Below are 25,750 nucleotides of genomic sequence, written 5' to 3' on the forward strand. Positions count from 1 at the left end.
TCTTTATAGTTATACCACACATGTATCTACCCTTAAGCAATGAATTATTTAATTTTCCTTGTTTTAAACTATTCTACACAAATGTAATTTTAACTGTTTATTGTTTGAAGTTTTCTTTTTTGCACTGAATTAATTTTTCAGTTTCACCTATGTTGATGCATGTAGCCGTAGATCTTTAATTTTCCCTGCTGCATATTATACCACTGTATGCACTCACCACAGCTCAGTTTTTTGTTCCAACATAAACAGATATTTAGATTGCTTGCAGTTTTTAGTTCTATTACAAAGCGTGTGATTATGAACATGTTGGCACATATCTTCTGGTGCACACATGTGAGGATTTTGCTGGGATACTTAGGAGCCAGGGGGTTGGCTAGAGTTGTGTATGTAACCTTACTGAGTCATGCCAAACGGTTTTGCAAAGTGTATAAGTGTTCTCATTATTTTACATCCTCATCGACACTGTGTCAGGCTCTAAGGGTACGGCAGGCTCTAAGCCACTTTGTGCCTTTTTTCATGACCACTTTTATTGTGTTCATGTGGCAGATTGACTCCAGGTGAAACAGCAAATTCTTTTTATAGATATCCAGCTTCAAGAGTTCTTGTTTCACAGTTCACAAGTACTGTAAAATCATGAGACTGATAAGTCAGGGAAGAAATTGTTTTCTGTGGATTGAGATTCCAAATAGATGAATAAAATATTTGTAACCTTTTATAGCAAGAACATAACAGTTTTACATGGCACATCTAACATGCCTGAGAGGTCTTATCTATAATAAGTACTTAATTTATTGAAGTGGGTTCATTATTTGTTTAAAAAATAAACTTAGCCTTTTAAAAAGTCAGTATTTCTTTCTAACAAATAAAAAAGTGTTATCAAGCCTATAAAGTTCTTAGTAAATATTTAATTTTTATATCCCACCTCTCATTTTGCTTCACTATTGTTTTAATCGTTTATATCCTTTTCTATAGCTCATTTCAACGGCCACGTGGCACCCTCCATTTGGATGATGGTGAATACTGGTCCAACAGGGCAGCCTCTTACAAAGGAAAATCCCACCGACCCATCTTTGAGAACAGCATGGACAAGATATACAGGAACTTATACAAAAAGGCCTGTAGTTCTGTTTCTCATACACAGGAAAGCTTCTGAGATCAGCCGCGATAAACTGTATGAGTGTCCTTGTCAACTTCTCAATGAAAACGTTTGATGTGATCAATACCTGTACTCTTTTATTTTTTTTAATCAGGTGGTTCTAATTGAGCACAGTAGTTAGACTTTAAGTTTATTATTTCAAATGATAAAGTATCATGGGCAAGCCTTCTTTTTCCAATCACAGTAGAGAGTGCTATATTCCCACAGTTCTGCAACACAGTCAAAACCTCCATTCTGATTACGAGAAGGCTGTCCTGTCACATGTCTCTCATGTCACCAGCTACAAATCCAAGAACATATTCTCTCTAAAAATGCTCTTCTGCCTTCATCACCTTGTAATTTTCTTTCCATTTGCTCGACCGGTTATCTTGTCTGACTAAGATTATTTTTATTATTAACTTTCATTTCTTGGTCATAGGCAAAAAAACATATACAGAGATGAATTTACCAGGAGTTTAAACTCTATTTTAACTAGTATTTTCTACTGTTTGCTCCCTAAGAAAAGGCTATTAATGTCTTAGCTCCTAAGATATAGTTTTCTTTTTAAAGTTTCTATAATCCTTTACTCCCTCTTCTCTAAAAGAGCTAGCTAAGTTACCTAAAATGCCTAACAGATAGCGAGAAATAGGAATGGCCAAATGTGACCCCAGATATGAATAACTGATTTTTAAAGATAGATTTTTTTTTTTGCATTGTTTTTTCCTAGAGTCAAAACTTTTGGTGGAACCAGAATCAGAAAATAGCCTTTGTTAAAAAGCTTGTAAAAACTCATAAAGAATAAGGGATTTATGTTGTAATTTAATCTCTTTAGAGTATTCATAGGTATCAAATAGCCCGTGAAAGTAGCAACCTTACTTTAAAAAAAAAAAAAAAAACCTGGGAACCATAAAGGGGAGGAAATATTAGAGCATAACTCTTTGTACTCAAAAGTTGTTGGTTGATAAAATTAGCTTCTTCCCCCTCTCCCCTCTACCCTGGCTCCAAACACATCTGAGGACAGTTAGGCTTTGAAGATACAAAGAAATCAGTTACCTTATATTTATTAGAGAGAGTAGAAGAAATGCAGAGAATAGGAAATGATAAACTTGACTTACAAACTTTAAGAGTTGACTACAAGATAATGTTTTCTCATTGATTCCATCTTTGGTTAATTTTATAGTTATGATCTTAAAATACTTGAGTTGAACTCTATTTAAGTTGGAATTGGTATGTAAATTGGGCGATTTATTTTTCTAATTGGAGAAAGTACATAATACCTGTTATCTAATAATAAGACTTTTCAGCTTCATGTTGATTGTTTTATCTGTGGCAATCTGCAATGTATTGGAAGCACATCAGAGACAGGAGCCAGGTATCCTAGGCTACAGATCTCTGGTCTTGGTTTCCTCAGTTATCAGTGGAGGGAACGGAATAGGTCAGCATTTCCTGAACTGTGTTTGTAGACTGCTGTTCTAAGAGATGGCTTTAGGAATGTAGATACAAGTATTTTCATTGGTCATGTAAGTTTAGGAAAAATCTGTGTACCACTCAAACTTAGAGAGTCATGGGTAAGATGACAGGAATAAAAAGGGGTTGCTAGTAATACTGAAAAAAACAGTGGCAAATTGTTCAGGCAAACTACATATGGTCACCTTAGTAAAAACATTAGCATGTTTGAGGCTGTAAGAAATCCTGGCATAAACATGCTTCGCTCTAGCATCTAATAGAAAGTCTGATACATACTTGGTGCTCATTAAATATTTATTGATTAACCCAGACTTTCCTAAACTAAATTGAGTGTGTAACAGTGTTTGCTGTTATGGTTATCTTTCCCCTCCCATTCCTCTCCCCCAACTCCCAAGACTTCCTCTGAAATGCCATCTGCAGACACATGTTGACAGAGTCAGGAAAATACTGGACTCCACAATCACTCAGCTACCCTCTGGTTGTAAGTTTTCTGATGATTTTTTGTATAAGTTTTTGAAGGTCAGCATTGAATGATGGTTTTTTAAAAAATCATACATCAATAAAACTTAATATCTTTTCCTCCTTGATGGAAACAAATGAAAAATTCCCCTATTTAAAAGTGGCTTCTTGGTGTGCTACATGCCTTCAGTCATGTCTGACTCTTTGAGACCCTACAGACTGCAGCTCACCAGGCTTCTCTGTCCATAGGATTCTCCAGGCAAGAATACTAGAGTGGGTTGCCATGGCCTCCTCCAGGGGATCTTCCTGACCCAGGGAATGAACCTGAGCCTCCTGTCTACTGCATTGGAAGGCAGGTTCTTTACCACTAGCGCCACCTGGGAAGATCAGTGAAGTGAAGTGAAAGTCACTCAGTCATGTCCGACTCTTTGTGACCCCATGGACTGTATGATGCCTGGAATTCTCCAGGCCAGAATACTGGAGTGTGGGTAGCCTTTCCCTTCTCCAGGAATTGAGCCCAGGTCTTCCGCACTGCAGGCAGATTCTTTACCAGCTGAGCCACAAGGGAAGCCCAGGCTCCTTGGTAAAAAGAGCAAATATGAACTTTAAAGAAAATATTTGCTATCATAGAAAATTTCCTGAGTGAGTAAGTACAAAAAAAATATATATATATATATTACTTTGCACCTATATTTGCCATTATCATACAAAGGCCACCAAAAAATGGGTCTCAAAGGGGAACTTTAGAAAATATTTAAGAGACATTTTCCTCTGAATTAAATTTGACATCTCCCTGAAGGATCAAATATAAATTTCCACATACTTAACATCTTTGCTAAGTGTCTATTTCCGTTCCCTTGAGGAAAGAGTAGTCTTTGTTGTTTTCCCTAACTATTATGATGAATTCTTATGTTGTATTATCTTTCAAGAGTAAAACCTCTAAGTACTAATAGCTGCCTTTTCTCATTGAAAGAAGCAGAAAGATGCCATAGTTTATTCTCTTAACCCCCTTTTTAATATTTCCTACAATCTAGCAATAGTTATTAGACAATATGAAAGATAAATTGGTCTGTCTCCTTCTTTTTAATGTAATTTTTCTCTTAAAAAAATCCTAGGAATTTCAGGAAGGAAAATGTTAATTCAGCTAAGGAAAAAATTAAATCATTGGACTGAGAGTGTGTCTTCCCTGGTTTCACTACTAGTTATATAACCTTGTTTAAGTCATCTATCCTTCTTAGACCTCGGTTTTCTTTCCTATATTGAGGAAGAGGTTAATTTAGAATGATCTTTTAATGTTCCAACATTTTTACAATTGTGTAATTGATCGATGTAGATCAGGAAGTTTTCGGCAGCAGAGTTGTATTCTGATTTCAAAGATTAAGCCCTTGATTAAAAATCTGGACCAAAAGGAGAGAATTCTCATTATTGTGCTCATTCCTAATAATGGCTTTTCTGAGATAGTTCATATGCTATAAAATTCACCCTTTAAAAGTATACAGTTGAGTGGTTTTCAGTATAGTCACAGAGGTGTGCAACTGTAACCACTAGCTAATTATAAATATTTCATCACCCCAGAAAGAATCCTGTATCCATTAGCAATTGCTCCCCATGCCTTTTTTCCCTTGTCACAACTCGTACTGATCTGCTTTCTGTTTCTATGCCTACTCTGGACATTTAGACATTTCATATACATGGGATTATATAATATGTGAGTTTTTTTGTCTGGCTTCTTTCATCTAGCATAATGTTTTCAGGACTCATACCTGTTGTAACATGTGTCGGTACTTTATTTCTTTTTATTGCTAAAAAATAATCTATTATATGCATATATCTTATTTTGTTTATCTATTCAGTTGGTGGGCATTTTCATTGCTTTCACTTTGGGGATATTATGAAAAATGCTGGTACTATGAACATTTGTGAAGTTTGTGATGGGTATATGTTTTTATTTTCCTTGAATATACACCTAAGAGTAGAATTGTTGGGTCATATGGAAACTCTTTGTTTAACATTTTGAAGAATTGCTTTCCAAAGTGACTCAATCATTTTACAACTATTATGTTTATTTTTATGTTATCTTAGAAACTTAGGCTAGTTACACATTCAACCACTCATTCACCCATTTATCACATATTTATTGAGCACTGTGTTAGATATAGAGTATAAAATTTTTAAATGTATCTTCCCATAAGCACAAAGAATCTATTGAGAGAGACAAAACAATATATTCCAGCATTTATAGTGGTTTGGTAACTTCTGTGATAAAATAATACAAGAATGAGCATAGAGTATGCTAGCTTGATGCAACAGAACTTGTAAAAGCATGAAAATGGGAGAGAAAATGATTGTTCAGAAAACTCCAAATGCTGTTAACTAGAGATTGTGTACAAGATTGCAAAAACTTTGATGGGATATGATGAATGCTAAAATGGACCACAAAGAGAACCACAGGCTTGGAGCTGCATTAAATGAGGCAGCCTTTTAGCTGGACACTGGAAGATGGGAAGGACTTCTGTGAACAGGAAACCAAGATGGGATATACTCAATATTGATCAGTTTTTACGAGGGTGGAGGCGAGATTGAGGAAAATGTCCAGAAATCAGTTAAAGATATAAAACTTGGGAGAACTCAAGAATTGAAAATGGATTTTTGAAGTCAGATCAAAATAAACAAAAAACCTATGTTGCTCTTGTCCTAATTTGTATGTGACCATAATAAGCACCTTGAGAGTAGCGGACCCCAAGCAATTGTGCTTTTTACTTATTATTGAGGCCCTGGTGGGAGAAAGTTAGTTTGAGGAACACCCTTTTAGAAATTAAGAAAGATATTGTCCTCCCAATCCCAGATTATCTAACTAGCTAGAAATTTATTTACAAAAATGAAAAAGGAGAGAAACTCAATTTTTTGTTGTTGGGGTTATGAGAGTATTATTTATCTCTGAATGATATACTTTGAGTTTAATTATGTGAAGATCCTTAGACAACCAGAATTTGTGAGTATTCATCCATTTAACAAATGTTATTGAAGGTCTAATGTCCAGAGATAAACAAAAACCTAGTTCCTGACCCAAGTTCATAGGCGGAAAAACTGACATTTACTTATTACAATGAAAGAAGTACTATAATAGATGATAAGGTTTGCAAGTATTTTCTCTCATCCCATTGATTGTCTTTTTGTTGTTGATTGTTTCCTTTGCACTGAAGAACCTTTCTATGTGGTTCTATGTGACGTGGTTCCACTTTGTCTATTTTTACTTTCATTGCTTTTGCTTTCAGTGTCATATCTAAGAAATCATTGCCAAGACCAATGTCAAGATTTCCCCCTATATTTTCTATTAGGAGTTTTACAATTTCAGGTCTTATGTTTAAATCTTTAATCCACTTTGACTTGATTTTTATGTATAATGTAAGTTAAGGGTTTGATTTCTTCTTTCTTTTTTTTTTTTTTTGCATGTGGATATATAATTTTCCTAATCATTTGTTGAAGAGACTGGTTTTCCCCCTTTGTATGTTCTTGACTCCCTTTCAAAGATCAGTTGACTCTGTGTGTGTTACTTTATTTCTGGGCTGTCTATTCTGTTCCACTGCTCTTTTTCTGTCTTTATCCCAGTACCATACTGTTTTAATTGCTGTGGGTTTATAGTTTAGCTTGAAATCAGGAGTATGATGTCTCCAGCTTTTTTGCTCTTTTTTAAGATCACTTTGGTTATTCTGAGTCTTTGGTGGTTCTATACGATTTTATGATTTTTTTTTTTCTATTTCTGTAAAAAATGTCATTGGGATTTTGATGGGCTTAATAGGAAATCTGTATATCACTTTGGGAAGTGGACATTTTAACCAACCACATGATAATCACACACACACACACAAACGTGTAAAGAAGACACACAAAATTAAAAAAGAAAAGAATTAAAGAATCTTACTACAAAAAATCAACAAGGCACAAAGGAAGATCACAAGAGAGGAATAGAGGGACAAAATAGAAAACAGAAAACAGCAAAATGGCAAAAGCAAATCCTTGCCTATCAATGATTGCCTTAAGTGTAAATGGATTAAGCTCTCCGAAAGACACAGAGTGGCTGAATGGATAATAAAGCAAGACCCAACTATATGCTATCTACAAGAGACTCTCTTTATATTAAAGGACACACATAGGCTAAAAGTGGAGGAGTGGCAAAATAGTATTCCATGCAAATATTAAACAAGAGAGCACAGGTGCCTATAGTATTATCAGGAAAAAAATAGACTTTAAGTCTGTCACAAGCATCACTACATTTCTGTTGCAGTTTAAGTTTTTAAAAGTTTAATCTTTGGAGTTTATGATATAGTTCAGAAATGAGAGGAAACCTTTAATGCCTTTGAACACTGTAATAGATTTAGAGACTTATTTTCATCAGTGAAACACATGCTTCACTGGAGTTTTTTTGTGTGTGTTTGTTTTTCAGTAAAATTAGTGATATATGCAAACAAAATGTTGAAAGATTTATGTACATACATTTCCAGTAACGTCTATTTCTAGGAGGTTGACAACAACACTGAATAATAGAAAAAGTGCTTTCTTCACAACTTTTCTGAACCTCTTTTTTTAGCCTGTGAAATAAGATATTGATAAACATTGCCCTCCATTCCTCATAAAAGTATTAGGATTAAGTAGGAACATAATGTGGACATTCTTTGACACATGTTAGGCACTATCCTAATTATTTTTTGGAAGTGATCTGGGAAAAGAAATTAACAATTTTAAAAATAATCCATCTGGCATAATAACAATACTGTTGGTTGCAAAGTTGAATGAACTTCAGATTTTGTTCTCTGTGTTTTCTTGTAACCTCTGTGCTGCTTAACTTTTCTGAACTTATTTCCTCATTTGTGAAGTGGAAGCTGTTTTTGTAGAGTTCATTTAACCAGTTAATGCATGTGAACTACCTCATACAAAACATGGCGCTCAATAAAGGGTAACTGTAGTAGCTGTGCTTCCAGGTCAGTATAGAGATAGTATTCTGATAGATCTTGAGGATCTGATTGGACAGAAAGTGGAATAAATGTAAAAAAATTTCAAAATTATTTCAGGACACAAGACCAAATCAGATTTCTTTCAGTATGGCTCTTAAGTTTACTAGTTATTTAGTTTATGTAGGTTGTATAATATTCATTTCAGTTCAGTCACTTAGTCGTGTCCGACTCTGTGACCCCATGGATCTCAGCACGCCAGTCTTCCCTGTCCTTCACCAACTTCCAGAGCCTAAATAGAACACCGGCAGGCCCCACTGGGGTTTGAACCCAGGATCTCCTATTTACTAGACAGGCGCTTTAACCAGCTAAGCCACGGAGCCTTTCTTAGCCTTGTATTCTATTCTGTGGTGCCATCTGAAGATATTAGACCTTAATTTTATTTTTTACAAAATGGGAATGATACCTACCTAAAATGGTTACTATGAAGAATATATTAGGTAAATGTTGCAAAGTGATTAGTATTATACCTAAAAAAATAGTAGATGCTTAAAGTAGACATCTTTTGCTTTCCCTTTCATTATTTTGTGTATAAATCCACCCAGGCATAGACCTTAACATCATTTATTTTTATTACTTAGAATCCTATTAACCTTGTATACATTGTGCACTTTGCTAGAGGTTTTACGTAGATTTTACAAGTGAAACTAAACACAGGACTTAGTCCTTGAGAGTATTGTCCACTTGAACTTTATATGTGGCTTCTCTCAGTTGTTTGAGGGCCTGTCCTATTAACCAGTTTTGATACTAGGAAGTTTATTTTGTCCTCTGTTTATTTTGGACTTAGCGCAGTTATGTTTTGCAAATTAACCTTATTCTTTTGATCTGGGGGATGTTAGAGGCAGAAGTTAAAATTGTTACTCAGTCACTAAGTCACGTCTGACTCTTTGGGACCCTGTGGACGGTAGCCTGCCAGGCTCCTCTGTCCTCCACTATGTCCCAGAGTCTGCTCAAATTCATGTCCATTGAGTCAGTGGCTCTATCTACCCATCTGGTGGTGGTGGTTTAGTTGCTATCGTGTCTGACTCTTGGGACCCCGTGGACGGTAGCCTGCCAGGCTCCTCTGCCCATGGGATTCTCCAGGCATGAATACTGGAGTGGGTTGCCATTTCCTTCTCCAGAGGATCTTCCCAACCCAGGGATTGACTCCTGAACCCAGATTCTTTACCAGCTGAGCTATGAGGGAAACCCCCATTTGGAAGTTAGAGTTAAATCTCCATAATTCAACAGAAGTAACCCTGGATCATCTCAGTCAGATAAACATCCCTGTAAGTCTTAAGAATTTGTTATGAATGTGATTGAGTAGTCACCTTTTTCAGAAAACTGTGCTGTTTGACACTAGTCACGGAAGTGTGTGTGTGTGCGCTTACTTACATACACACATGCACATAAAGCTGTAGACCCATCTCAGGTTGCTATGTAATTCTTTAGAAGTCTTAAATTTTAAAAATAGCAATTTCAAAAAATTCCTTTATAACTTAAGATAAATAAAATAAATTTTAAAGTGTTTGTTTTTGGAAATTGCTGATGAATGATTATATTTTAGCTGTTGCATCTTACTGCATATGAATTATTCATTGCTCAGAAAAATAGCCTAGTAATTAAATACACAGCCTCTGGAGTCACTCTTCTAGATTCTAGTTCCACTTCAGCCACCTAATAACTGTGTGAGCTTTGACAGGTTATCTGATTTCTTTGTGCCTAGTTTTCTCATCTATACAATGAAGATACTATTACCAATCCCATGGGATCATTGTGACTATTAAAGTAGTTAACATATAGAAAGTGCTTAAAGCAATGCCTTGCACATGGTAAGGACTGCATAAATATATGATTACTACAGTTATTGTTGTTATTGTTACACAGCTGACAGATTATCTACTGGACTTACCTATTACATGTATGTTTTCTGAAACAATTATTTAGTACAGCCCCCTCTTTATCCTGTTTATAGTAATATTCTGTTGCTAAATAAAATAATATACTTGAATGGAATCTACCACTCAACAGGAATAAGTTAAAAATATTTTGCATTATCCTGACTCTCCTTTGTGGCCCAGCAGTTGTTCACTTATTATACATTCCTACAGCTATATGGAATAAAGAATGTGTTTTGGCATAGAAACTGCATAATTTGGAGATATTTTTGTTGATAATCTTAAACTAAAACAGTCAAACTAATTTCAGTTCCACTGGAAACCCAGGGGGGTAATTGTTTTCTCCAAATGAGAGAGAACATGCCAGCTTTTGTGTTAGTAAGTATTTCCAAGTGTTTATGTGAGGAAAATGGAAGAAAAAGAACATTTTACTTCAGTGAATTTAATCCACCAAACTTTTAAAACCTTAGAAAAACTATTTCCACTAGACTTCTATGATAAGTAATAACTTGTATTTTGTATACCTATTACCATTTTCAAGCCCTTTAACATAAGTTATCTTTGTTGTATTTCTCCATAACATGTTCATAAATTAGGTAGGACAGGGTTATAATCTACAGTTTTACAAATTTGGGTTAAGTGTCTTGCACGTCACACAGTGGGGATATAAGTGGGTGTATAAGTGGCTCAGCAAGGACTTAAAACCAAATATTAGTATTTTCTCATAAATATCCTATTGAACTTTTCCTGCTATTGCTTGATATTCCTCTTAAATATTGGTTTTAATATTGGATTTTAAGAGGTGATACTTGGTTCTCGTTGATTGATAACATCTATATTTGGAGAAGGCTTAGTTTTCATCATTCAGACTCTTCAGTATGTTTGTGACTATCTCCAGCCATTTGTTTTTCCTTCTCTCTACCCAGGCCCTACATGTTGGCTAATTATTCCACTTACGAACACACCACCAGTCTATTGAAGAGCAAGGGAAGTTAAGCTAGCCAGCTTATAACTTATGAGGAGTTGTACTAGAAATGGTTAGTAGTAAAGAGTTCCATGACATTTAAAGAATTCAGTGATCTAGTTACTCCAAATAATTGGAAATTGTCATAATTTGAAAGTAACTTAAGTGTAGGATGCAAAGAGTATCTGAGACATACCTAACATTCCACTCATTAGTTGAAAGTGTGATTATGTAGCATCCAGGTCTAAAGCTGGTAAAGCTTTTCTGTTCCAGTTCAGTATTTCCAAATCCTGACTGATGAGAGTCACTCAGGAAGCAGTTAGAAAGTTTCCTCCTCTCAATCTCTGGAGATCCTGATACAATAAATTTAACTTATTAAAGAGTTTTTAAGAGTCTCTCTAGGTGATTGTGATGTTTGCCTAGGTGTTGCTGAACCATAAGGACTCTTTTGTTGACCATGATGGCTACTCCATTTCTTCTAAGGGATTCTTGCCCACAGTGGTAGATATAATGGTCATCTGAGTTAAATTCACCCATTCCAGTCCATTTTAGTTCACTGATTCCTAAAATGTCGACGTTCGCTCTTGTCATCTCCTGTTTGATCACTTCCAGTTTGCCTTGATTCATGGACCTAACATTCCAGGTTCCTATGCAATATTGCTCTTTACAGCATCGGACCTTGCTTCTATCACCAGTCACATCCACAACTGTGTGTTCTTTTTGCTTTGTCTCCATCTCTTCATTCTTTCTTGAGTTATTTCTCCACTGATCTCCAGTAGCGTATTGGGCACCTACAGACCCGGGGAGTTCATCTTTCAGTGTCCTATCTTTTTGCCTTTTCATACTGTTCATGGGGTTCTCAAGGCAAGAATAATGAAGTGGTTTGCCATTTCCTTCTCCAGTGGACCACATTTTGTCAGAACTCTCCACCATGACCCGTCTGTCTTGGGTGGCCCTACACGGCATACATAGTTTAATCGAGTTAGACAAGGCTCTGGTTCATGTGATTAGATTGGTTAGTTTTCTGTGATTGTGGTTTTCAGTCTGTCTGTGCTCTGTTGGAGAAGGATAAGAGGCTTATGAAAGCTTCCTGATGGGATAGACTGACTGAGGGGAATACTGGGTCTTGTTCTGATGGGCGGGGCCATGCTCAGTAAATCTTTAATCCAATTTTCTTTTGATGAGTGGAGCTGTGTTCCCTCCCTGCTACTTATCTGGGGCCAAACTATGGTGGAGGTAATGAAGATAGTGGTGACCTCCCTCAAAAGATCCCATGCATGTACCCCTACAGTCCATGCCCCCAACCCTGCAGCAAGCCACCTGACCCATGCCTTCACTGGAGAATCCCAGACACCCATAGGCAGGTCTCCTGTGGGGTCACGGGTTTCATATCATGAACTCCTTATTGCCAAATTCAGACTTAAATTGAAGAAAGTAGGGAAACCACTAGACCATTCAGGTATGATCTAAATTAAATACCTAACAATTATACAGTGGAAGTGAGAAACAGATTTAAGGGACTAGATCTGATAGAGTGCCTGATGAACTAAGGATGGAGGTTCATGACATTGTACAGGAGACAGGGAGCAAGACCATCCCCAAGAAAAAGAAATGCAAAAAAGCAAAATGGCTGTCTGAGGAGGCCTTACAAATAGCCGTGAAAAGAAGAGAGCCAAAGGAGAAAAGGAAAGATATACCCCTTTGAATGCAGAGTTCCAAAGAATAGCAAGGATAAGAAAGCCTTCCTCAGCAATCAGTGCAAAGAAATAGAGGAAAACAATAGAGTGGGAAAGTCTAGAGATCTCTTCAAGAAAATTAGAGATACCAAGGGAACATTTCATGTAAAGATGGGCACAATAAAGGACAGAAATGGTATGCACCTAACAAAGGCAGAAGATATTAAGAAGAGGTGGCAAGAATACACAGAAGAGCTGTACAAAACACATCTTCACAACCCAGATAATCACGATGGTGTGATCACTCATCTAGAGCTAGACATCCTGGAATGTGAAGTCAAGTGGGCCTTAGAAAGCATCATTATGACACCACCCTTATGGCAGAAAGTGAAGAGGAACTAAAAAGCCACTTGATGAAAGTGAAAGTGGAGAGTGAAAAAGTTGACTTAAAGCTCAACATTCAGAAAATGAAGATCATGGCATCCGGTCCCATCACTTCATGGGAAATAGATGGGGAAACAGTGGAAACAGTGTCAGACTTTATTTTTCCAAAATCACTGCAGATGGTGACTGCAGCCATGAAATTAAAAGACGCTTACTCCTTGGAAGGAAAGTTATGACCAACCTAGATAGCATGTTCAAACGCAGAGACATTACTTTGCCAACAAAGGTCCGTCTAGTCAAGGCTACGGTTTTTCCAGTGGTCATGTATGGATGTGAGTTGGACTGTGAAGAAGGCTGAGTGCCGAAGAATTGATGCTTTTGAACTGTGATGTTGGAGAAGACTCCTGAGAGTCCCTGCACTGCAAGGAGATCCAACCAGTCCATTCTGAAGGAGATCAGCCTGGGATTTCTTTGGAAGGAATGATACTAAAGCTGAAACTCCAGTACTTTGGACGCCTCACGTGAAGAGTTGACTCATTGGAAAAGACTCTGATGCTAGGAGGGATTGGGGGCAGGAGGAGAAGGGGACGACAGAGGATGAGATAGCTGGATGGCATCACTGACTCGATGGACATGAGTCTGAGTGAACTCCGGCAGTTGGTGATGGACAGGGAGACCTGGTGTGCTGCAATTCATGGGGTCGCAAAGGGTTGAACATGACTGAGCAACTGATCTGATCTGATCTGATGGACAAAGCTAGTGGAGGTGATGGAATTCCAGTTGAGCTATTCCAAATCCTGAAAGATGATGCTGTAAAAGTGCTGCCCTCACTATGCCAGCAAATTTGGAAAACTCAGCAGTGGCCACAGGACTGGAAAAGGTCAGTTTTCATTCCAATCCCAAAGAAAGGCAATGCCAAAGAATGCTCAAACTACCACACAATTGCACTCATCTCACACACTAGCAAAGTAATGCTCAAAGTTCTCCAAGCCAGGCTTCAGCAATACGTGAACCATGAACTTCCAGATGTTCAAGCTGGTTTTAGAAAAGGCAGAGGAACCAGAGATCAAATTGCCAACATCTGCTGGACACCGAAAAAGCAAGAGAGTTCCAGAAAAAAATCTGTTTCTGCTTTCTAGACTATTCCAAAGCTTTTGACTGTGTGGATCACAACAAACTGGAACATTCTGAAAGAGATGGGAATACCAGACCACCTGACCTGCCTCTTGAGAAATCTGAATGCAGGTCAGAAAGCAACAGTTAGAACTGGACATGGAACAACAGACTGGTTCCAAATTGGGAAAGGAGTATGTCAAGGCTGTATATTGTCACCATGCTTATTTAACTTATATGCAGAGTACATCATGAGAAACACTGGGCTGGATGAAGCACAGCTGGAATCAAGATTGATGGGAGAAATATCAATAACCTCAAATATGCAGATGACACCACCCTTATGGCAGAAAGTGAAGAAGAACTAAAGAGCCTCTTGATGAAAGTGAAAGAGGAGAGTGAAAAAGTTGGCTTAAAGCTCAGCGTTCAGAAAACTAAGATCATGGCATCCAGTCCCATCACTTCATGGGAAATAGATGGGGAAACAGTGGAAACAGTGACAGACTTTATTTTGGGGGGGCTCCAAAGTCACTGCAAATGGTGACTGCAACCATGAAATTAAAAGATGCTTACTCCTTGAAAGGAAAGTTATGACCAACCTAGACAGCATATTAAAAAGCAGAGACATTACTTTGCCAACAAAGGTTCATCTAGCCAAGGCTATGGTTTTTCCAGTACTCATGTATGGATATGAGACTTGGACTATAAAGAAAGCTGAGCACCGAGGAATTGATGCTTTTGAACTGTGGTGTCGGAGAAGACTCTTGAGAGTCCCTTGGACTGCAAGGAAATCCAACCAGTCCGTCCTAAAGGAAATCAGTCCTGAGTGTTCATTGGAAGGGCTGATGCTGAATGGAAACTCCAATACTTTGGCTACCTGATGTGAAGAAGTGACTCATGTGAAAATATCCTGATGCTGGGAAAGATTGAAGGTGGGAGGAGAAGGAGACGACAGAGGATGAGATGGTTGGATGGCCTCAGCTACTCAAAGGACATGAGTTTGAGTAAGCTCCATGCGTTGATGATTGACAGGGAGGCCTGGCATGCTGTAGTCCATGGGGTTGCAAAGAGTCGGACATGACTGGGTGACTAAACTGAACTGAACTGAATCCTGACCTCTCAAACATACATACAGTGAGTTGTAAAATGTTGTAAATGTATGTGAGTGATATTTGGGTCGGTGTATGGAAAAGGAAGGTGTATGGAAGAGGAAGCAACCACTTCCTTAATGAGTGAAGGAAGACATCACAAAGGAATCAGTCTTTCACCTTGGTCTTAGTGGATGATTTTCTCAGAAGAGGAGAGGCTGGGCATCAGAGGTTTTGTGGACATGAAAGAGGCACAGCATCTTCAGGGAACTGCAGTTCAGTGTGGTTAGAGTACAGGGGTGTATGGTGAAATGGGGGTATGTTGACATTATATTAAGGTCCTTCTTCATATGCCTTACTATAGAATTTGAATTCTGTCCTCAGACCCCCAAAAGTTTTAGGGACTCATGTAATACCATTTCATTCTCATAGTATCATTTGCGAATATACTTGACATCCCAAAGTCATATTATGATCCAAGGCAAGAGTTGTGTAGTCTGTTTCTCCAGCCATTTGTTCATCCTTCTGCATATTTATTGAACATTTGCATGTCAAAACACTTTGGATAATGTAAAAATTACTTACTTATTAAATTGTTCTCATTGAATTTTCACTCTAATTTAGCAGATGACATACTTCTTGTTGTCATTCAGTCGCTAAGTCATGTCTGATCCCATGGACTGAAGCACACGAGGCTTCCTTGTCCTTCACTATCTTCCTGAGTTTGCTCAGATTCATGTCCATTGAGTTGGTGATGCTATCTAACCATCTCATCCTCTGCTGCCCTCTTCTCCTTTTGCCTTCAGTCTTTCCTAGCATCAGGGTCTTCTCCAATGAGTTGACTCTTCACATCAGGTAGCCCAAAAGACTGGAACTTCAGCTTCAGCATCAGTTCTTCCAATGAATATTCAGGGTTGATTTCCTTTACAATTGACTGGCTTGATCTCCTTGCAGTCTAAGGGACCCTGAAGAGTCTCCTCCAGCACCATAAATTAAAGGCATTAGTTCTTCAGTGCTCAGCCTTCTTTATGGTTCAACTCTCACATCCATACATGACTACTGGAAAAACGATAGCTTTGACTATATGGACTTTTGTCAGCAAAGTAATATCTTTGCTTTTTAATTTATTCTTGTAGTAAGTATCAAAAATCTAGTAAGAGATAAGAATCTATAATTGCTGAAGAGTCAGTGAGTAGTAAAGGTTCAAAAAATGGAGAGAACTAGTCACTTGTCTGAAAAGGCTCTATGAATACAGAGGAATCCAGTCTGCAGCATGGGTTGGTTAGAATAGGTGGGAAAAGAGAAAAGTACTTTTAAGTGGAAAAAAATTGAACAATGCATAAAGATGTGGAAGTGTTTGTGAAGTGTGTTCGTGGATCGCAAGTTGATTGGTTGCCTGGAGCTAGAGTTTCACATAGGGAAGGAGCATTGACAATAAATAAATATGGCTTTGAAATGAAACCTTCAGAGAACCTCATAAGAAATGCTATTCCTGAATTTACTTTTGATCCATCTTAAAGATCTCACATAAAGCTCAAACCCCAGCTGAACTTAAAAAAATAAATATTTTGTACAGAAGAGTAATTCCTGGCATTAAGATACTTTCAAACACTAAAATCATTGCCAGAGATTTTCCAGCTTAACGTCAAGCTGTTTAAATGCATTGGGAAGAGCTTTAGATAGCTTTTTGTTTGGTTTAGACTTTTTTTCCAAGGAAAAGGTAGAAAAGTATAGCCATTGGCCCTGTGTACACACAGAGCATAATTTTCATGTCTTCATCTGCTAAATGTCTGTGTTTCATTCATTGTTTGCCCATAGCCGGTGAACTTTAGGGATAATTCCTTCCTGTCTTGGACCCAGAGCAGAACCATATAGACAAGGTCCACAAGTCAGACATCAAAGATTAATATAAGAACATTTTCTAATAAACTTAGAGTCATTGTTTTTATATCACTTTTTCTAGGAAAATATTTCTAGAAATATTTTTAATTGGATTTTTCAAATGTTATTTTCTGATTTTAAAAAGATACATAAAAATTGGAAGACTTATAAAGTACTCATGTGAAAGTAAAAATGAGATAACTTGTAATATTTTGTACATTTTACTGGCAATATTCTATGTATTTCTACAGTCATTTGTTTTTACAAACAAATTTTGTACCTTTCTATTTTAATGGTAACACATACGCATTTCTTCATTTTTCTAAAGTGGTGCATAAATGTATTTTAATGACTATTTAATAATGCACTGATATACTCTGAGTTGATTTAATCATTGCTCTGTGGCTGCACACTTAGGTCGTTTCCCAAGTCTGTGTTTCTGTTATGTATTTAAACCAGGGAGAAACGTGTCTGCACCAAAGGTGGGTTATATGATCTACTTACGCAGTGTGCAAGCAGCAAATGGGTGACAGAAGGATTGTTCTTCCTTTCTTGTTTGTTTGTACCAGAATCCTCTATTGTTTACATACATTTTAGCCTCTTGTGTCATTTCCAGAAGCTTTATTTTTCTCACTTACTTTTTGGTTTGGATAAGATTTAAATATAAAAATCCATCTGTGAAGCATATTGTATATTCACATTGAAGGCTAAAAAACCATTTTTAATTAAAACTTTTTTCAGCACTCGTGGTTCACTTTGTCCTGTTTTTATTATGAAACACTCCAGCTTTCTTTCTAAAACACATATGTCTTGTACATTTCAAGATGTTCCTTGTTGCTCATGCAGAACTAGTTTCTTTATGCTGTCAAGCTCACGCCATATGGTCTGGCTGTTCATTTTGCTTCCCTTTCTGGCATTTGTGTGGGCAGCATCTTGCATGTAATGCAAGTTAATTTCATTCCCATCTCTCTCAGAAAACTTGTCAGAAGGTAAACCAGCAAACTGGAAACACTGAATGATTCTTTGAGGTGTTAGGTTATACATGATGATAAAGGATATAGCCTTGAGTTCCTAATGTTTGTAAGATTGAAAATGTGTCCAGTGAGATCTGAAGTCTGGCCAGATGTGAGTAATTATAATTAAGATACTATTGGTGCTTTTTGACATTGAAAATTACGTTTGCTGCAGGTCATTTGTAGAGATGTAGATGGACCTAGAGTCTGTCATACAGACTGAAATGTCAGAAAGCAAAAAATCAATATTGTAAATTAACATATATGTGGAATCTAGAAAAATGGTATATGTGAACCTATTTGCAGGGCAGGAATAGACATGCAGACATAGAGAATGGGCATATGGGGAGTGGGGAGTGGGGCAAATTGGGAGATTAGGATTGACATATATACACTGCCATGTGTAAAGTAGATCGCTAGTGGGAAGCTGCTGCATAGCATAGGGAGCTCAGCTCGGTGCTCTATAATGACCTCCATGTGTAAGATGGGGGTAGGGGTTGGAGGGAGGCCCAAGAGGGAGGGGATACATGTATATGGGTATACATATAACTGATGCACTTTGTTGTACAGAAGAAACTAACACAACATTGTGAAGCAATTATACTCCAATAAAAAAAGAAAAAAGGTACTACTGGTGCTACTTGGCAATAGCACCCATTATATAAACTGCAGTTCTTTAGTATTGATTTTTAAACTAAATGTGAAGAGGGAGGGAAGGGGAAAGGAAGCATAAAAATCAGGTTACTTTTCAGCCACACACCATCCTGCTCCCATCTGAAAGTCTGTTTGCAGGATTGTCCACACCATGTAGGTGGTTTTGAGATGACTGGTGTTGCACTTCAGGTTAGGTGTAGTCAGAGATGAACTAATTTAAAAAGCAGTGACATATCAAGTTGAGTCTGAATTGAGAAAGGGATTGGACCTGATAGCATTTAAAAGTTTGCTTTGCCTTTAAAGAAAACTACTAGTCTGGACAGGCTTTACATTCTCCACTGTGTTAAGTCCTCGAAGTGGAAACCTCTATTCCTTGAACCCTAATGAATGGGTTCTGAATATCTGAATTTTTCAAGTAGTTCTGTTGTACTTTATAATATTCTTCTAATTGACAGGAACATCTAAATTTTTCACATATTTCCTAACCTTTTTTTTAGGGGAAAAAAAAAAGGATCCCGGATATATTTCATTGCATTCTTGATGATTTTGGCTTCCAGTCAACTTCAGTAGTTATATCAGCCAACATAAATGCAGGGCTGTGAAGGTGGAGGAGACCCACTTGTGCCAGCGAGCACTGCCTCCACCCTAATATAACTTTTGTTTAGTCTTTAGCATTTATGCTGCCTTGGTATTAGTCCTTCCCTCGTTCACCATTCATCTCATTATTGCAGAATTTCCTTTCCTCCTCCTCTTATGTTTATGATATAGAGTGGGCTTGGGGACGAGGTCACTAGTTTGATATGATTGTATGAAACAAGAATGAAAATGTCCTTGTACTTCCCTGGTAGCTCAGATGGTAAAGCATCTGCCTACAATGCGGGAGACCCAGGTTCGATCCCTGGGTTGGGAAGATCCTCTGGAGAAGGCAATGAAAATGTCCTGTTGGGGAGCTTTGAGGTACTAATCTTGTGTCACCAACGCTGACTATCATGAAGAGTTCTTTTATCTTCTTGCTCCATCTAAGCGGATGACCTTGCTGTGTTCGTAGCGTAGGTGTTAGTGTAAATGTTAATAGTCTCTCCAAATCCAGTTGGACATCTAAGGATGAAATTACTTTGGCCTAATGTTCTAATAAATTTTCACATAAGTTTTAATATGAGAGAAGCATAAGTGCATTTAGGCTACATTGAGGTTCCTTTGTATGGTGATTTACTATATCATACACCTTCCACCCTCAGATAGATTCGAAAGTATGTTTTAAACTATCGTATCATACAGCCTATGATGCAAGAATTATCATTGACCCAATACAGACATGATGGTACATTTTATTTACACTCATGGTGTTTTCTTTCTGAAATGGAAACCTTTCTTCAATTCCAGTACAAATGAAAGCACTAAAAATGCAGGACTTTGTATATTCTGTGCAGCTATTTTGAAATGGGCTAATAAATGTTTTATTCCTTCAGTAACATTGACCTTAATTTCAAGAAATTGAAATTGCATTTTGAATTATATTCTATAGGTTGATACAGTTGATAAGAGCTTTTCTCTCCTTGAACTAAGACATGGAATTCCACATCCAGTAGACAAATTTAGCTGGCCAGAGAGAGATTTCTTTGAAATTCGTTGAGAAGTCAGTTGGGGAAAGTGTCAGGTGCCAAGGAAAGAGGATACAGAAGTGAATGAAACTTCATCATTGCTCTTGAGAAATTTAGAGTCCTAAGGAGAAAGGGAAAAACAGGTGGTAACCCTTCATTACAGAAGATACTATAGTGAATATAAACAAGTCCGGTAACTGTAGAGTCCAAAAGAAGAGTAAAAAAAAAATAAGAGATGAGGGATGGCGGGTTGGCAGAAGGGCAAGAGAAAATGCTCCTTCTGTGTCTCAAGGAATAAGATAACTGCTATAAGTACTAGAAGTGCATTCATTAAATGTTTTTGAATGCTGTTACTATTCTGTCTTGGAAACTAGAAAATATTCAGGTACAGTGTACTCTGGGGACAAAGAGAGGATGTGGTTAATTCTACCACAGGAAGAAGGGGTCCAGGGAGATTTTTATAGACATTTTCTGTGGACCTTAATGGATGCATGGGATTTGGGGAGGAAGAGATGTGCAAAAGGAGAGTGAAGGCAAAGGGGACAGCTAGAACACAGAGGAAGTTATCACAGAGATGACACTGTTCCTTGCCACAGTGAGCTCTTGTGTCTTGCAGCAGAGGGCAAGGTGCAGGGTAATGTAACAGCCCTGGGTTAGTTAAATCAGCCAGTTGGAGTCCTATCTGTGTCATGCATCAATTGTGTGAGTTGGTGGCAAGGTGCTGAATCATTGTGTGCCTCCACGCCTCCCTCCCTCATCAGAGAAAGAGAAAATGAACCTATCCTTGGGCTGCCACGTTGCACAACTGCAAGTGGTGTCATTCACCTTATGCCTGCAGGCTCTACCTGTCTCAGGTGTGTTGGAAGATGAAGCAAGACAATGCATGTATAACAGTTATATATGCACATTATCAGTGCTCAATAAACATTTGCTACTGTTAATCAGGCAGATGCAATTTTAAAGAATGAGTCCATTTGAAATCTCTTATTTATAAAGGTTTATATACCTATATCCTAGTTAATCAGTCTATATGTTCCTGAGATTACTTTAAATACAATGCAAAATGTGCTTTTCTTAGTTTACTGGGCTTTAAAATGTACTGTGAAAAAGCAGCTGAAGACCAAAGCAAAACCAAAACAAATCCCTCTAAGAGGTTTTGAATGAGCAATTTTTTTTTTTTTTTGTCTTCAATCTTGGTTCATTTGATCCACGCCAAATGAATAAACATCTCAACTATATTGATTTTTATCAATCTGTAATCTGTGACCATCCAGTGATTCCACTGGGGACTTTTTCTAGTGCAGTTTTGTGACCCTAAAGTTTAAAGAGGTTTATTTTTTCTTCCTTCTTTATATCCAGAAGCAATGCTGTTTAGAATGAATTAGTTGATTAGAACATCTGACTCAGAAAATGGGACAGCCAAGAATTTGCCTGAAGATTCAGAAACATGGCTGGGGGACGATGATTATTACCAGGCTTCAAATGTCAGCAAACACTTCAGGGCTACAGGAAAGAAAATAAAACACATTAAGGTTTAATGACTTTTGTTATAGGAGGGCTTTGGGGTGGCCAGGATGGAATTATTTGCTGAACACATAGTCTTTTTGTTAGTTGTCCAAGTGGATTAATTGAAGCCTGTTAACACTTTATCTCATAAAACAGAAAATAGCCATTAGCTACTCACCAGTCCACATGGAGAATCCAGAGTTTGGGACTGCCTTAAGGGATCCAGTCAGCACAGTTTGGGATGACTACTCTCAGTTCAGTTCAGTTCAGTCGCTCAGTCGTGTCCGACTCTTTGCAACCCCATGAATCGCAGCATGCCAGGCCTCCCTGTCCATCACCAACTCCCGGAGTTCACTCAGACTCACGTCCATTGAGTCAGTGATGCCATCCAGCCATCTCATCCTCTGTCGTCCCCTTCTCCTCCTGCATCAGAGTCTTTTCTAGGTAAAGTCAAAAAAGCTGGTAGCTACTTAGTCTCCTGTCACAGGTGAGGTTCAGACTCAGAGACTGCAGGTTAGCATGCAGGATGTTTGTGAGGGAGCACCTTGGACCATTCCAGTGGATGGGAGGGATGGTTAAGTTGTGATGTAGATGTGATAGCAGCTTTGGCCAACCCCACTGGGTGGGGGCTCTGGAACAAAATGACCCATCAGAGTCATTTCATGTTAGGCTGACATGGCTGAAATGTCTGGGACTTTATACTTACTAGTCACTGGGTGAGCGGTGGCTCAGATGGTAAAGCGTCTGTCTACAATGCAGGAGACCCAAATTCGATCCCTGGGTTGGGAAGATCCCCTGGAGAAGAAAATGGCAATCCACTCCAGAACTATTGCCTGGAAAATCCCACAGACAAAGGAGCCTGGTAGGCTACAGTCAATGGGGTCGCAAAGAGTCGGACACGACTGAGCGACTTCACTTTCACTTTCACAGGCTGCCCTCAGAAGGGTGGGACCCCAGGCAGGGTAGCTCTGTAGCAGAGGTCATCCCTGCTGGTTGGGGCTGCCTCCCCCCAGAATCGCCAGCAGCTGGGCAATAAGCCCTGTCCTTGTCTCCCCCTCCACCTCCATGGTCTGTTATAACATATGCGAACCAACCAGTTCCCAGAAGCCTGACTGGACAGAGAGAGGCCTCACCCACTCCCTTTCTCCGTTGTACCCGCAAAATAAAAGACTCAAGTAATTCACTGTCCTCAATTATTTTACACCACTGGGCAGTACCACTACCCCCAACACAGAAGCACAGTTCTAATAGTAGTTCTATGAGGCAGGTTCCATTTTTCCCAGGCAAGAATTTGAAGGATATTTTAAGCCCTGATCCCTCCACCAAGCTCCAGACCCACAGATACAAAAAAGTTCTTTGGCAGTCCTAGTGGGTCATCCCACAGATACCTCAGCATCAGTGGGCTCAAGTCTAAACCCATCGTTTTATTGTATTTGCTTTAGGATATTTCTATACAACCACCAGCCCTTATTCTTGTAATTGTAAAATTCTTAACCTGAGTTTAACCATGTGTAAGTGTACAATTCTGTAAGTGGCATTCTGTCCATTCACATCCTGTGTAACCATCGCACTATCTATGCCCAGACTATTTCATCTTCCCCAACATAAACTCTGTGCCCATTAACAGTTGCTCCTCGTTCCTGCCTCTCCCCAACCCTGTAGCCTGTATTTTACATTGTGTCTCTGAATTTGCCTATTTTACGTACTTGGTATAAGTGGAATCATACCTTTGTCTTTCTTCTGTGTCTGGCTTATGTCACTAAGCATAATGTTTTCAAGGTCCATCCACATTACAGCATACATCAAAATTCCATACCTTTATGCCATAAGGCTTAATAGCGTTGCAGGGTGGGAATACAGCGTACTGTTTTTGTCCATTCGTCCTTATTATTTTCAATGATACTGCACTCACCTCATAAATTTCCCTCCCTCAACAGCTTCTGATCCTTTATTCCCTTTCTGTGTTCTCTTTCTGTGTTGATAACAATCTTTCTAAAAACAAAAGATGCTCCTTGGGTATATTCATTGCCTTTATTCATTCACCCTCCCTGCATGCGAGCTCAGTCACTCAATCTTGTCTGACTCCTTCTGACCCCATGGACTGTAGCCTGCTAGATGCCACTGTCCTTGGGATTTTCCCAGGCAAAAATACTGGAGTGGATTTCCATTTCCTCCTCCAGGGAATCTTCCCAACCCAGGGATCGAACCTTCATCTCCTGCATCAGCATGTGGATTCTTTACTGCTAAGCCACCTGGGAATCCCACTTTCCCTCCCTGACCCTATCCATTTTTGGCTACATCATTGCACCCAATTCATAGTGACATTCATGTCCTTAGGATGACATCTGTCTACTTCTCCTAGCTGATCTGCTTTATTCTCCTATACACTGGGTGCTTCAGCTTCACTGAGTACCTCAGTTTACTTTAAGCATAACTTTCTAGCTTTGTGCTGTTTCTTCTGCTTGGAAATAGGATTCATTCCATTTTCCACATGGAAATTTCTATTCACCCTTCAAAATCCAAGTCTGTAAATCCCTTCCTACCCTCTCTACTAAGAATTCGTTACTCTTTTCTCTTTTCCTGAAGTATTTTGTTCCTACCTCTAATCTCTGTCCTATTGCAAGGGACTGCAGTAACTTACTTACTTGCCTGCCTTATTGTTATGAATAGATTGCCTCTGTTGAGGCTGAAGATATTTTGCCCATTTATTCCATGTGCCCAGAACCTAGAGTTGCATTCCCAAAGAATGCTGCATACGTGAGTAGTGCAAGGGGGAGAGGCCTGAAGGTGGGGTCAGAATTCTGGGTTCAAAGGCCAGCACAGCTACTGAGTGTCAGGCCTCAGCCACATCACTGCACCTCTCCCAGCTGCTTCTTCATCTGTAAACAATTCAACATCCCATAGTGGGATTGAGAACCAAATGAGACGATTGATATGAAAGTGCTCTTGCCTAAAAGCACTTTCATATCAATAGTTGTGAGGGTTTTTTCTTTTTTGGAAAATGACCTATTTTATTAGTCTCTAAGTGGGGCTTCCCAGGTGGTTCAAGTGGTAAAGAATCCACCAGCCAATACAGGAGATGCAGGTTTGATCCCTGGGTCGGGAAGATCCCCTGGAGGAGAAAATGTTAACCCACTCCAGTATTCTTGCTGGGATTAATCCCATGGACAGAGAGGCCTGGTGGCCTACAGTCTGTGGGGTCAAAAAGAGACGACTGAGGCAACTGAGCATGCGTGTGTTAGTCCTGTGTGCTGCCCATCCCAGATAAATGTGATATTCTACAGGATATTCCCTGTTTTGTGAATAGATCACAAATAGCAGGGATGGTGGGGTAATTTTAACATAAATGATTTATGTGACGCTTTCACAAATTATGTGACATGTATGATGTAAATGGTGGAAATTCAGGGATGCAAAGTTTAGGCAGCAAAAGAAAGGACTTGCTTATCATCGGTGTCATCGGACGATGGTTACTCTATTTTCAGGGGGTGGCAGGTAGTTAGTTTCTCTTTATTGGGGGTGTGCAAGCAGATGCTAATGGCATCACCAGCTCAATGGACATGAGTTTGAGCATGCTCGGGGAGTTGATGATGGACAGGGAAGTCTGGCGTGCTGCAGTCCATGGGGTTGCAAAGAGTCAGACACAACTGAGCGAGAGAACTGACTGACTGAAGCTGAGGCTGGCTAAACTTGCCTGTCAGGGAGGCTGTCTGAGATACACTGACCTTGACTGAAGAGGGTGGGAGGGCTAAGCTAGCTGACCCCTAAGGTTCCTTCCCATTCTGGACATATATTATTCTAAACTTTACATATGAACGATATTGAGAGATGGACCCAGGCTTTTGCATTCTATTCAGGGGAAGATATAATGGTGCTTTTCCTTTCCTCTTTAAATGAAAGTTGTAATGTTTATATAAGATTGC

At 38.7% G+C, this 25,750-nt stretch overlaps 1 protein-coding gene and 1 non-coding gene across 3 annotated transcripts in view; one reads left to right on the top strand and one right to left on the bottom strand.

The window, feature by feature from the left end:
• The window catches only part of SPATA6 (spermatogenesis associated 6), a 171,405-nt gene extending 165,663 nt beyond the window's left edge, over positions 1-5,742 (top strand). The window contains exon 13 of one of the 2 annotated variants that reach the window (XM_027537325.1): positions 973-2,040. In XM_027537325.1, coding sequence (XP_027393126.1) covers positions 973-1,153 — 181 coding nt within the window. In that variant the 3' untranslated portion in view covers positions 1,154-2,040. Of the gene's footprint in view, positions 1-972 lie in introns of both variants that reach the window. The other variant, XM_027537324.1, reaches the window with a different exon arrangement.
• A 2,577-nt stretch (positions 5,743-8,319) lies between these two features.
• On the bottom strand, positions 8,320-8,393 carry TRNAT-AGU. The gene has a single exon. It is a non-coding gene; the product is annotated as a tRNA-Thr (tRNA).
• Positions 8,394-25,750: the final 17,357 nt, after the last annotated feature.

Source organism: Bos indicus x Bos taurus, chromosome 3 (genome assembly GCF_003369695.1).
Source record: "Bos indicus x Bos taurus breed Angus x Brahman F1 hybrid chromosome 3, Bos_hybrid_MaternalHap_v2.0, whole genome shotgun sequence".
NCBI classification, from domain to species: Eukaryota; Metazoa; Chordata; class Mammalia; order Artiodactyla; family Bovidae; genus Bos; species Bos indicus x Bos taurus.